The sequence below is a fragment of the Capsicum annuum genome, unplaced genomic scaffold, assembly GCF_002878395.1.
Source record: "Capsicum annuum cultivar UCD-10X-F1 unplaced genomic scaffold, UCD10Xv1.1 ctg83241, whole genome shotgun sequence".
In the NCBI taxonomy this organism is placed as follows: Eukaryota; Viridiplantae; Streptophyta; class Magnoliopsida; order Solanales; family Solanaceae; genus Capsicum; species Capsicum annuum.
Genome location: NW_025894096.1, coordinates 87928 through 102299, shown reverse-complemented (window position 1 = coordinate 102299; position 14372 = coordinate 87928). Strand labels below are relative to the sequence as shown.

The 14372-nt window shown below is 36.3% G+C and overlaps 1 protein-coding gene across 2 annotated transcripts; it reads right to left on the bottom strand.

Moving 5' to 3' along the window:
* Nucleotides 1–660: 660 nt before the first annotated feature.
* On the bottom strand, nt 661–12638 carry LOC124895608 (DNA-directed RNA polymerases IV and V subunit 2-like). 2 transcript variants are annotated; one of them, XM_047406048.1, is made up of 8 exons: nt 12480–12638; nt 9839–10397; nt 8623–8835; nt 4937–5817; nt 4465–4756; nt 2852–3802; nt 1541–1812; nt 661–1402 (listed from the first exon to the last, which is right to left on the bottom strand). In XM_047406048.1, the coding sequence occupies exons 2-8, from the start codon at nt 10382–10384 to the stop codon at nt 904–906; spliced, it is 3654 nt and encodes a 1217-aa protein (XP_047262004.1). In that variant the 5' UTR covers nt 10385–10397; nt 12480–12638; the 3' UTR covers nt 661–903. The 2 variants fall into 2 exon arrangements, with proteins under 2 accessions (XP_047262004.1, XP_047262005.1); XM_047406049.1 differs by lacking the exon at nt 12480–12638 and adding an exon at nt 12342–12360.
* Between the last annotated feature and the right edge of the window lie 1734 nt (nt 12639–14372).

The following is a 14372-nucleotide window of genomic DNA, read 5'->3' as shown; positions in this document are numbered from 1 at the left end:
TTCACATGGCTGAATCATCTCAATCTTGCTTCCCTAATCTTTTTTGTGACACTCCCACCTTGTCCTATATAACTTTGTTTTTAGTCTTGTCTCTCTTAGTATGCACGTGCATTCATCTACGCATAACGTTTGAACGTGTGCTTTCTTTACGGGCCAACTAGGTCTAACCACCACTGTGGAACTTACCACTCAAATGCCCCATTTCACCCCACCGGGCTGAACCGAGTAAATAGTTGTTTGGGGGAGGGGGACGGCACTCTTGCTGGTTTGGATTATTTTACCTGAAATTCATTGTGTTTCTAACTAATCAGTACGTCAATCTCTATCAGCATTTGGCTACTCTGTACTACTTCCACCACTTCTTTCTTCCATCACTTCTAGAGGTAACAACTAATAATTACTTTAATAGAGCTACTTATTCAATCAAATCTAATTGTTATAGTCAAGAACAATTTTAATCTGAAACCAAACAAGACAAGTGACACGTCAAAAGTATGACCACAGCAATACAGCATACTTGCTACTACTTCTATCGTGTGTTATTTACCCTTTTGCATCGAAATCAATTCCCTGCCACAGCAAGCAAGCAATTCAGCATGTATGTGTGTGAGCGTGCGTGTGTGTGAGAGAGAGAGAACTGGGGGGCGGGGGGTGAATGTCTAAACGAAACACACTTTTTCAAACCTGATAACCAACAGGATTCAAATACAAGAGACAATTCTCTTCTGCCATCAACACTAGACATATCTACAGAAAACAGTGTTTGCCACAACCTGATAACCAGGAAGCTCAGGATACAAGAGAGGATTTTCTTATGCAAACAGATAGAGCGTTCGCCATCAACAACTTCACCAACGTGTCAGCATCATTAGTGTAATCTAGAAGATGAAACTTAATCAGGAACTAGCAAATCTCAGTGTCAAACTTGAGAGATATGCCCATGCTGAAGAGCTCCTGGCACAACAACTTTGCACCATATGGCACATTAACTTTCACTATATCTTCGACTGACTCACAGAACCGGCAAAACGGACCCCTTACCTTACCACCTTGCACAGATCTCTGGATTACATTTGCCATGTTTTTGCACTTACCACAGATGTGCATCTGGGAGGAGTCACTGAGTGTGAAAAGGCGTTCATGCAGATTTGCTGCAGCGCCATGAGCTATAAGACAGTCGCGTTCCATTTCACCAAACTTAATTCCACCAAAGCGTTTTCTGTCTGCCACAGGTTGGCGAGTAAGGGGATGGACAGGCCCAGTGTTACGGAATTTCACCTTGTCTTCAGCCATATGGATGAGGCGTTGGTAGAATGTTGGGCCCATGAAAATCAGGGAATGAACCATTTCACCCGTCCGACCGTTGTAAACTCTCTCGTTTCCCCATCTTGAGAATCCTCTCCTGCAGGTTATATAGTATTTAATAATCAATGACAAATCACCAGAATTCACAACTGAATACAACAAAACAAACACAGCACAACTGGTTGGCACAAAAATATGGAATTATGAAAAAGGATACAGCTTTCGGATATCTTACGCATGAAGTTGATCCATTATGGCATCAACTGATAAAGTGGAGAAGGGGGTGGCATATTTTTGACCACCACCTAGGGCAATGCCCTTCCCCAAAGAGGCTTCTAGCAGCTGACCAGGGGTTTGCCTTGAAGGAAATGCATGGGGATTGATTACAATATCTGGAACAATCCCCTGAACTGTAAAAGGAAAGTTTTCCTGAGATTCCAGAAATCCAAGGACACCCTTTTGTCCATGCATGCTGGAGAACTTGTCTCCAAGACATGGAGAACGAACCTGCACAGTGTACAAGAATATAAGATTAGCATTATGTTCCAGGTATACACACGAAGAAGAACAGGGTGGAAGAAAACATAAAGATGGATAGGACGTGACCAACTTTTTCACATGTATATTTGAATCATAACACAGAAACATACTGCTTACTGCTAACAGCTTTGTTTGCTAACTTTTTTTTTTGAGAAGGAAAAGTAATTTTATGGATAAAGCAGCACTAAACATGTGCGACAGGAACTGTACTAGTAAAAGCAAAACAACAAAAGTATTCCCTATCTAGTCCTGTAGGGATTCTGACATCTGTAGCACAGATTCAACCTCATTTACACATACCAATGTTTTTTTCTTTTTCGGAAAATGCATTTACTTGTTCCAGTTTACACCATAAGTAAAACAAAAATATGTGATTAGGCTTTCTTGCAAACTCTTAAGAGTATAAAATGTATTCTAAAATGGCTTCTAGCTTCGAAGCTTCAGCATAGTCTAGTACTGCTACTTATAGATAAATCATCTTTGTTTCAGTTCAGTGGCTAGTCTTTCAATGTGTTCATTAATAAGATGGTTCAAGCCTTCAAGGCACATATATGGTCTTTTTGAACACAGTACATAGCATCTGTTCTCCTATTATCGTGAAGATTGAAACTCAATTTCCCGATCTGTATCTTCAATTTTTGGGAACTTATAAAGTTCTTTAGCATATTGTTAATCAATTCCATAATGAGTACTGTTTTGCCCACTCCAGCACCCCCGAATTACAAGGCGCTAAGGGGCTAAAAGATCTACAATTTTAACTCCTGTTTCAAAAATAGATAATTTTGTAATTAACTGTATGAAGGCAAGCACAGATGTATGAATAGGAGACCTTGTATCCCATGAAGTGCAAGTATTTTAAGAAGCTAGCTAAATTGCCTGCGAACAGTTTTCCAAAGACTTAATATGGCCTTTTAAATAAAGAAATGTTTCTCATAAACCTGCATCTTAAATCAGAAGTTCTATACAGAAATAGAGAGTCATGTAAGTACAATATTGGGTATCTTACTTGTCTGAGAGATACGACAGCAAAATTCTTCCCTTCATCATTAGCAGAGAGCAAAACCTTCTGAACCATGCCCCTTTCCGTATGCTTCAGCTTGATACTGTGATCAGACCCTGATTCAGAATATTTCCCAATTATGATATCTCCGCTCTGGAGATTTGCCCCAATGAATGGAAAACCATCATCATCTAGGCTGTCCACTCGTCCAATTTTACTCTGGGTTTTCCCAAAGTTGACAGAGTCCTCAATCTTTAGCTTCTTAGCAACAGCTTCCTTATTGTCGACGTCAGCCTTGTAGCTCCTAACATGCTCAGATCGGAACATTCCACGCTCCAGTGAAGCACGATTCATAACCAATGAATCTTCTTGGTTATAGCCAAGGTGAACATTTACTGCAACAATAGCACATTGCCCATTGAAGTATTCAGGCCGTGGAAGCATTCCTTTCTGCGAACGAGCACATTTTGGTTTTCCAAGGGAATCTGCCAACATTGTCCGGAAAAGTGGCCTCTGAGGATAATACAGTTGATGTGTATTCGTATCAACTCTAATATTTGGATTCACTGTCGAAAACCCAATTGCCTGCTGGGAGTGCTTCTCGGATTGATAGAGGACCCTCCTAGCATGATCATGGTTTGCAAATGGGATAATACCACAGCTCAAACCTAATAGCAATGACATGTCCAACTCACAATGTGTATACTTAGCAGGTGGGTCCTCTTTATCTGCTTTTAAGATGTATTCAACTCCCCATGCAGTTCGACAATCTTCTTCTTCTTCGGGTCCTATGAGCTCAATAATCCCATTGTCCAGAAGAGATTGAAAGCCATAATCTCCCCCTTTCAAAGCTTTGATTTTCTTTAGATTTGAAACAACAAGAAGAGGGCGCAGAATCCTTCCTGCATCAGAAAATATGCGAACTTCACCCTGCAGCTCATCTCTCTTAACTTCAACCTAGAAGAAAAATTTTGATTGTTCAGTGTATGAGTATCAAATTTACAGAGCTGATATGACAACATACAACGTCTCCTCAACAACAATATACTAGACTGAATTTTTAATATCCATGTAAAAGGAGACTTTTCACAGCAGATCCAGTGCTAATGAAAAAGGTATCGAGTCAAATTTCCATAGTCAAGAAGCTTCATCAACTTCCATGATTTTAACTCGCATGGTATATCTATTAGTGTGTTAGAAGAAAACATCAAATCAATTGCCAAATTTGTGATAAAGGTTATGTAATAGAGAACCGTCGTATTTAAGGTTATTTCCATTTAAGGAAACTCGTCAATGACGAGAGAGGGTTGTTCTAAAGGTAGACCCTCTACTTCAACCAAGAGGTTGGGAGTTCAGGTCACTATTGGAGGAAAGAGGCACAACCTACATGGATTTACCAGAATACAAAAGTTTACCACAAAACTCACATCTTTTTCAGGAACAAAGAGAAAAACATGAGTCTACATTTGGTTAATAGTTTTATAATCGCCTTCTAATGAACTAATGAATTAATCGCCTTTTGGTGGATCAATGAACAAAGTTGCAATATAAATAATATTCAACAGAAAGGTTCCATGATTCTACTGCACATAATTAAATGAAAATGATCATGAGCCAACCTGGTGTGGCACTTCATTCCTGCGGCGCTTACGTCTTAGCTTTGAAACAAAGAGTGCAGAATCTTCACATACTCCAACCCACTCCCCGTCTAGTAGTACCTTTTGCTTTCCGTGGAGTGAGGTGGCACTATCGTCTACTAACTTTTGCATTCCACACCGGAACAAGGTCTCAAGAAGTGGCTTCAAAACAATTGTGCTGACAAGACCCATACTAGCCAAATTTTTCACCAGGCCACAATTTTCTCCATCTGGGGTAGATAGAAAACATACTTTTCCCCAGTGAGAAGGATGTCTGCATAAGTTATTTTTAACAAACATTAGATTATCATACTTAAGCTAAACAAAACAGAAACAAAATACCAAAAAATATGACAGAACAACCAACGATCAGGAAGCGAGACAAATGAAGTCACCAATTTTGCTAATGGAAAGCACAAAAAGAAATGGTTAATATAAATTTAGAAACACTTACGGATATCTAGCATCGCCAACCCTCCCGGTGTATGTAACCTGCTGACGCGTTTTCCTCATATCAGCAGTCATTTGCAATGGATTTGTTCGTCTAAGAGTTGCAACTACACCGGAAACCCTCTCCATTCTCTTGTAAGGGTGACACCAATGTCCAGTGGAAAAGGCCCTGGAGAGACCATTGGTAATTATTGATGCATCCAAGTAGTGCTCAATTGGCTGCACTTGTCGATCTCCATAAAGATCTCTTTGCATTGCCTTCACCATACGCCTCTCGGCATGTTTAATGTGTGCCCTGAGCTCTCGTTCAAGGAGCTCACCAGCCAGCTCCAATCTCTTGTTTCGAAAATCATCTCTGTTCTCAACCTTTCTGCGACCAATGAAAGAGTGCACGAGGCATTTTACCATATAGCCAAGGAAGCGAGCCTTCTGCTTGAAACCACTAAGATTAGGGAACAGGTATGCTTTTATGCATTCCTCAACAGATTCTTGAGGTGGAAATTTACAACTCTTTATAAGTCTATCAACAAAAGCAAGAGCCTTTTTCCCCTTCCTGAAATCCTCACAATTCTTATCAGCCTCATGGATAGAAGCTACTAGTATATTGACGATTCTAGTATCTTCAATATCCACATCAATTAAATTTACTACCTCCTTGTCAGAGGATACACCTAGAGCAAAGAACAAGATCCAAATTGGCATTTCTGCCAAGATGTACACACTGAGGGCTTTTTCTCCTCCCTTAATGTGCTCAAGTTTCAAGGTCTCAGTCAGTTTAACATAGACTCTCTTCCTTTTTTCACCTGGGCGATATCCAACCATCCAAGTGGGATTGTTTGACACCCAGAGTCTTTTTAAACAAAGCTGCTCCTGTGCAATGAAGGTCTGAAATGGAAATTGCAGGAGGTTTCAATCGATAAAGAACTGCAATAGGGAATTTACTTCTAAAATTTGCCAAAAAGATTAAATAATTTTCTGTATCACTATACTAATAGCACAAGTGCAGAATGCATGCCAAAGTGACATATTCCTTCAATTCCAAAAAAGAATGGTGGATACGGAGTACAAGAGCCGGACACATTTAATTTTCGACATGAAGTATCCATTCTCTTTTTTTAGTGATAAAAGAAGATAGTAAAGAATCATAGCAATTACTAAGAAAACGCCAATTAACTAAGCCCATATATAAAAACATGACCCGGTCTCTTTTAGTGGCTTTCTTCTCATTTCTCAAGAACGAACACTGGCTTAAAATGGAAAAAAACAAAGAACCCCACAATTTTGACAGGTAATTTATCAAGGAAAAATTCCGAACAGACCATTGACTGAGCGTAAGCTGCTTTCTATTCACTCTTCTATTATAGAGTAAAATAAATATTACTCCTACAAATTGAAAAACGAGATAATAAGTACTCAAACCATAACTTTTTTTTTTTGGCTAAGAGTATTTAGCGGATGTTTGAAACTTGTAGTCACGAAACAAAATTTTTGAAATTTGTAGTCAAAAAACAAACTATTTGACTCCCCAAAATTGTACTTTGTCATTCTTTTGGGACAAAGGAGTATTATGTACTCAGACAAGGGAAAAGATTACATTACTCAGCTTGAAGAAGTCTCCAAACTAAGGTAACGTGAAGTTTTGTTCTACAGTTCTTAATCTGATCCCAGTTCCATATGCACGTATTTAAGATGAAATAGAATTGACATGAAGCAGCCTCAGTGAGTGATTCCTTCCTTCCCCCAGAAGTTAGAAAACGGTTGTCGTGAAAGTATACATCAAGCTCATTCGTGCATCATATACCCCCCTTCTTCCCAAGCCATCAGAAGCTAAAGAATGTTATTTTTTTAACTATACCGAAAATGTTGGTTCACTGTCACCAACAGCCAAGTTATGCAGATGATGCTGTAAAAGAACGTTCAACCATGAACTATTACAACTGTATTATTCAACAAGCACAGTGGATTTTTCTTTGATCATTGTCTTCAGCTTTAGGCTCATAAGTGGAGTCATTTGAGTTTACATCACCTTTTTTGCACTTCAAAATTCACAATCTAAGGAACGACATAGAGCATGGAAAACCATCTGATAAACTTAAATAACCCTTTTTTGCACCCAAGGATGTGGCCAAGTGGTCAATGAAGTGGACTGAGAGCATGAGGTCCTAGGTTCAAATCCCAGTAGAGACAAAAAACGCTAGGTTATACTTCCCATCCGTTCTAGCCTTGGTGGACAGAGTTACCTGGTATTTTTGATGCTGGGAGGTGACAGGTATCCCGTGGAATTAGTCGAGGTGCGCAAAAGCTTGCCTAGACATCACGGTTAAAAAAGAAAAAAGAACTTAAAGTATCAGTCTCTTACCTGCCTAACAATGAAATCTGATCTTCAACTGCTCTATGTCATTTATGGAAAGATATTTGTTGTTGACGTCAAAATTATGTATCAGATATTAGTGTCTTAATGGAACGCAAAGTTGATAACTTTAGGTCCAGAATAGAATTTTTTTAAGCTGCACATATAATACAGGGTCCGGGTCTAGGATCCATCGTACTTCCGCTACTTCTCTCTATATATATAGGTCATGTAAAAAGTTCATGAAAAGTTCAACTTCCTTGTAGCTTCTTGTCTATTTGACTTTTTCTTTCACATTCATTTACTCTTGAACTGAACATATTTATGTCCCAAGGTTAAAAGAGAGAAACCAAGACTAGACTTGATGGGTTTTCAGAACTGTACCTGTATTAAAAGGCATGCATACAACAGTCTGATTCAACACCTCATACAAAGTCAAAGCTTTTTGTTTTGGGGAGAAATATACAATGCCGAAATTCTTATCAACTATGTGCTTTCAGAAAAACATATAAATAAATACACCACATACTTGTGCAATTTGTATTAAACATGCAGCATGATCATGAGAATTCAACACATTATACAAAATCTAGGGCTCCTAAATGATTCCTAGACTGCCGTTACGTTTTTACAGAAGACAAGTAATTTTTTATCAGATTGTTTGCAACTTGTCTTACAAAAGCAGAGTTCTTCTCTTACTAAAAGTATGTAACATCCAACTACATCAAATTATGATGGAGACACATCATCTTTCCTCCTAAAGGTTCATGCATGCTACAAAACTGTTTCATCAGTTCGAACTCTGAACTCCAAAATGTTGGATGTTATGCAAAGTGATACATAAACTTCTTCTTCATAAGATCAATCTTCAACAGTATCTTTAGTTAATCAAATGCTTAGTTAAATATCTAAGATGAAAGTTAAAATTTCTCCTCTCTTTCATCCTAACTTGTCATATCTTCCATTATATGGACACAACTGTTGCAATTATCTGAATTTTCAAAAAGTTAAGACTGTCAAAATACACACCTATTCAGGCAACAACAATTACTAGTACAACACTACGAATCGATTTGGGCTCATAAATTCTAACATTAACGAGTGAAATTCCAATATTTTGAGCTATGATAGGTTGATGTGTAGTAAAATGGGCTTTTTGTGTGTGTGTAGTAAAATGGTTGATGTAGCAGTACTTTGAAGAGTATCTCTAATTTTCCCTTTAAGACTCATTAGGGCATAAAAAATATACAAACACCAACTGTGTGGTCTTGTTTTCTATACCCTCTTTAGGTTGAAGAGAGGGTGGCAGCAAGAGTGAGGTGCTAGCGGGAAGATCTTACCTTTTCAGCCCCTTTGACTATGAAGTATCCCCCATGATCAAATTCACAATCAGGCTTCTCAACACCATTCATCCAGCACAACTCTGAGTTCACCATCACAGGGATTCTCCCAATCAAGACATCCCTTTTATCTTCCACCTCACACTCCTTGTCCACAAACCGGTCTACCCCAGTTTTGAACTTGTCACTTCTAACTAGCTTCTTTGTATACACCTGAAATCATATACAAGTGCAGCCAAAGAAATTATTAAAAAGAATAAGAAACTAACAAAGGAAAATAAATAACATGTTGGATGTGTTATCAATGTTAACTGGAAAAGGCTGTCATTGCATGACATGGATGAGAAGGGATTATATTCCAAATACCGGTGGTACTCCAGATAAAGGTTGAATTTTGTGAAGTTCAAATAAATGATGGCATCAAGTATTAAGGATTAGGATACAAGCAGCTCAGAGCCTCTTATTTCCTCTGTGATGGCCATTTTCTTACTTTCCGTTGGATGGGCAATGCATTTAACAAAGAACTGTTCAAGAGATACCAACAAGATTGGCAACATAGAACCCAGTTGGCCATGAGAATTTTTCACTTTTTCCTGAAATTGTTTTCACTTCATCTGAACATCAGTGTTTTCTCCATAAAAATCCCAACTACAACTTGAAGATGTATTTGAAAATTTGAAAAAAACCCAAATCGTGTTTTCACTTTTTAAAAATTTTCTTTTTCAAATTTATCCTAAATTTTTTATTTTTAAAATAACCTTATTTAAATTATATTTGATGTTTAAAGATATTTCATGTTTTTTTAAAACTTACATTTAATTTCTAAATATGTATTGCAAAAGTATGGCCAAAACACGACTCCAACTGTGAAAATTCCAAATGAAGTGAAAAGTTTTTTTGTTTTCATGGTCAAATGACCACTTATTCTATGGAAGAACAACACAATGCAATCATTTTAGAACACAGCTGGCTAATACAAAAAAAAATGAAGTATATTTTATTAATGTTACGGCAGAGAATCACCTGTATACAAGGATTATACCATAAAAAGTAGAAAACCTACAATCTGGCCAATTCAAATTTGAGAATAATAAGAAAAATGAATGAATATAAATAACAAAAAGAATTTGATACACATAAAACTAAAGATTATAGGATAGGCAAACATCCTCTTTTTTTTTTTTTTGAATAGTAGACAAAAACAACATTCCCTAACCTGAACATGAGTCTCAACCATAATCCTGGCAGAATAAGTCATGTTCTGAAGGCGAGCATGGCGTGGCCACAAGTCCAGGTACTCTTTCCCACCGTCCACAGAAAACTTCTCCCCAGCCCAAAACTTTGGCCGCTCAAGGGTTACTTTCCCAAATTTCACAGAAGCATGCTTCCAATCACCATCACCTCTCTTTGATGGATCATAACCTGGTTCAACATGGATCTCCCCGACCGAGTCAAACACCCTTTGTATTCCATAGTTGATGAAGTCATTATATGAATTAATCTGGTGATTGATTAAACCATACTTCTCAAAAAAACCAGTTGCTGCTTTTTTACAGAAGTTTTTCAAGAAACCTTCACCCAACTCTTTCATTAAAACCATATCATGGCTATCATCCTCATCCTCACCGTCGTCCTCATCCCAATCATCATCGTCTACTTCAAAAAGATCATCAATATCAAAATCCATCCTCACTGATCCATTTGATATCTTCTCTTTACCACTACTACATCCCACTTCTTCCATGAAGTCGGAAATTGTCATCTGAATGAAACACCTGCTCCAAAGACAAAATCAAAGGGCCATCAGTTGATATTAACTTTTTTCCAACTGTAATGGTAAACGTGATCTCTCAGCTAAAAATCTTAAGATAGCCCAGCTGAAACTACGAAATATTGTCCTTCCAAGAAGGCCAAATGAATATCCTCTCTAACTAGAAATGGATTTATTTAGAACAACAGAACAAAGCAACAAAACAAAAGACTAAACAAATGTCAATCAGGCGAAAACTGCAATTGTTTGGTGAAATTTTCCCTTACTGTGTCTTCAACAACCCACTTCCACTCTAGTTGAGCTATTTCTAGAGAAGATAAAGCTAAAAAAATTATAGAGACAATGAAAGGCTGTGAATTATAGTACGGTTTATGTAGCATTTGAATATGTAATGCTACTTTTAAAAGATAATGAATCACTGTATATTCACACTGAAAATTGGATGCATTGATACATATTCACACTGAAAATTGGATGCATTAATATATTCTCCTTGGAATATCGGGAGTATATCTAAGGTTCATGTCTTCTAAAGAAATAACAAGGAATTCCAAAAACCCTAGGAGTTATTATGAGAGCCAACAGAGAAAAACAGGAAAACAAGCTCAACCAGAATTTACTCTTAGCATTGGTTCATCAAGTCATAAAAACTGAAAACCTCGAAGATCCAAGACATTCACCAGCATTTCAGAAAATAAAAGGTTGAATAAAATGTATAAGCTCCATTAAAAGATCTGTTCTTTTCCTTCTCTTTTTCCATCTCTAGAAAACCCACAAAATACCTTCAACATTTTCTTAAAAGTATGAGCTACCATACATAAAAATATTTTCTTCTCTTTTCATTTGCACCTCAAGAAAACCCATAAAGTAAGTTCAGCTAGTTTTAGGGATTTCATCACGCTAATATTTATTATTTCAGTCAATTCAACTCTAAACCCTAAACCCCAAAACACGAAACAGAAACAGAAGAACTCGACATGCAAGAAGTATCAGACAAGCATTAAACTTTTTCTTCACCTTCTACTTCCAACAACAACAACATACCCAGTGTATTCCCACATAGTGGGGTCTTCCCACATAGTAGGGTCTGGGGAGGGTAGAGTGTACGCAGACCATACCACTACCACAGGTGAAGTAGAGAGGATGAATTTCATCACACTAATACTCATTAATTCAGTCAAATCACCTCTAAACCCTAAACCCCAAACACAAGAACTTCACATGCAGGAAGCATCAGAAAAGTATTCAAATTAATTTTAACTTTATACTTCCGAAAACAGCTACAATTTGTTTGATTCACTTACTTCTAAGTATTAAAAAAAATCCTTTCTTTTTCTTTTGTAGCTGAAGAAATGATTTCAGCTCATTTTAGGGATTTCATCACACTAATATTTATCATTTCAGTCAATTCACCTCTAAATCCTAAACCCTAAACCCAAAAACGCAAAACAAAAACACAAAAACTCCACATGCAAGAAGTATCAGAAAAGCATTCAACTTTATTTTAAAAATTTCCACTTCCAAAAACAGCTAAAATCAGCTTATTTCTAAAACCCCCTTTTCGGATTCACTTACTTCAAAATATAAGTAACAAAAATATTATCCTTTATTTTCTTTTGCAACTCAAGAAACCCCATAAAGTGCTTTCAGCCAACTTTAGGGATTTCAGAAAACTAACATTCTCCTTTCAGTCAATTTCCCTCTAAACCCTAAACCCAAAATTACAAAACTGAAACAGAAGAACTCCACATGCAAGAAGTAGCACAAAAGCATTCAACTTTTTCCTTTACTCTGTAATTCCAAAAAAAGAGCTAAAATCAGTTTCATAAAAAAAACCTTCACGGATTCAATTACTTCTAAACACTAAAACCCAGAAACAATTCGCCAAACAAACTGCATTACAGCTATTATTCTTAAGAAACGAATAAAACCCACATAGATTACTTACAAATAAACACAAAAGAGATCTTTTTTTTTCTTTTAATTAAATGTTTTTAAAACCCCGAATTTTTTTTCTGAAAATGTTAAAAATTTAGGAGAAAATAAAGCAATGTTTGAAGGAAGAAAAGAAAAGGGAAAGGCTCACAGAGTAGCGTAGATTCTGCTTTTGCTATTTGGGGGAATTTTTGAGAGCTTTCTGGCAGTGGCAACAGAGAGAGCACGAGGCAGTGAGTGTGTGTGTGTGTTACTAATATACAGCGTTTTACCGACTCCATGGAAGTGTGGACATGTGTTAAATGCAGTTTTTTATGTTAGTTTTTATGTTTTTTTAGTCGGGGATGATGGGCATGATTTTAGTTAAATTCAAAAATGAATAAATATATTTTGAATTATGATGAATGATATATATGATAAATTAATAACAAAATAAGAGAGATAAAAATTTCTTGATTATTTATAATATGCGGTGAATTTATCTTAGATTTTGCAAAGAAAAGAAATTCGTCGTAAAAACTCATTCGAAAATCGAATCAATTCGGATGGATTAATGAACATTCTTCGTGTTCAAAAATTAAAAGAAAAATATGCTAAGCTTTCAAAACTACTTGAACCAGAAGATAATTTAGTCTTACAAACAGATGCCTCCGAATATCACTGGAGAGCACTATTACAAACAGATTTAAATGAAACCTGCAGATATACCAGTGAAATTACTAGCGGTAATAAAGGAATACGAAAGTTTTCCGCATTTTTATTATCAAAATTATTGTTGTAAAAATAGATAATACATAAATATCACGTTTGATATTTAATAAATTACCTTCAGAGCCACAATATGGAACATTACACAAATGACAGGTATTGTTACCATTCTATTCTTTTAAAATAGAAAATATTAAAGGATCTGACAATGTTTTTGTAGATTTTCTTTCAAGAAACGTCCAACAATAGAACCCAGGTGTCGGTCAATAGGATATTCCAAAGAATGAATGGCATTGAAGAAATCATAAGTGAAAAAAACAATATGTTATTTATTCGTGATGAACTATCAACCTTGTCTGAAAAGGCGAGAAAATTACAATATGAACTAAATTAGCTTAACACTGGTCAAGCTGAAAATATCACAGAATTTCAACTTCTCTGTGAACATCTGGATACCAGATCTAATGGATCAAAAGTTGCTAACAAAGTGGAAGGAGATATCCCACTAGTATATAGTGCCAAAAACATCTCGACGGTAAGCCCGGATATACCGATGGTTGAATTTTTGGACCTAGCTAAAAGCCAAGCACATGAAAAACTCTCTATGAAAATATCATCAGTGAAAACTAAAAAAACTTCTGATAAGTGAGAAAAAAAATGCTCACTCTTCTGCAGGAAAAAAATTTGCTTCTTTTCAAGTCGAAAAAATTCATCAAGGAAGAATATATGACACTCACAAGACAAATTTACAATCTATCAGGTGAAAGTGGAGAAACTTTTGGAGTTCTAGGAATAAAACATATATATCCAAGAATTTCAGTATTCCTTGGTAGAAGTCCTAGCTTCATAGCTAAATTATTTGAATTTAAATATCTGGATCGAGTTAATACCAATTCAAATTTATCTGAATTGATGAAATTACCAACACAATTGATAAGTTCAATAAAAAACTATGCTGAGGGACAAAGATTTTACTACAGATTCTACAGCATATCCATGGAATTTTAGGATGAAAGATTATACTTTTCAACGATTAATTATATTTCGGTGGAAAAAATAAAAACTTTAAATGTCAACGCAATAGGAGTAGGCAAAAAACTTCTATTTTTAAATTCAAAATGGATTCAAACAAAAAGAGCATTGGGGATGAAGGTTTTATACAACATCCGTAAAAAATATTATGATGATAATTATAAAGTCCTCGATAGAGATATACATTGGGTTTTAATGACCAGAGAAAAATCGAAATCAATAGTCCTAAAAGAAAAAATTGCTGAATTTGAAATGCATCAATTTCACGCACCCCAAAAACATGGATCATGGCGTACAAATTTTT

Excerpts from the sequence above, each read along its gene's own strand:
- LOC124895608 (XM_047406048.1), bottom strand. The coding sequence starts at position 10,384 with ATGACAATTTCCGACTTCATGGAAGAAGTGGGATGTAGTAGTGGTAAA. Across the intron at positions 8,836-9,838 it reads TGGTTGAGACTCATGTTCAG|GTGTATACAAAGAAGCTAGT; the intron begins GTTAGGGAATGT and ends ATATGATTTCAG. Across the intron at positions 5,818-8,622 it reads TAGTCAAAGGGGCTGAAAAG|ACCTTCATTGCACAGGAGCA; the intron begins GTAAGATCTTCC and ends TTTCCATTTCAG.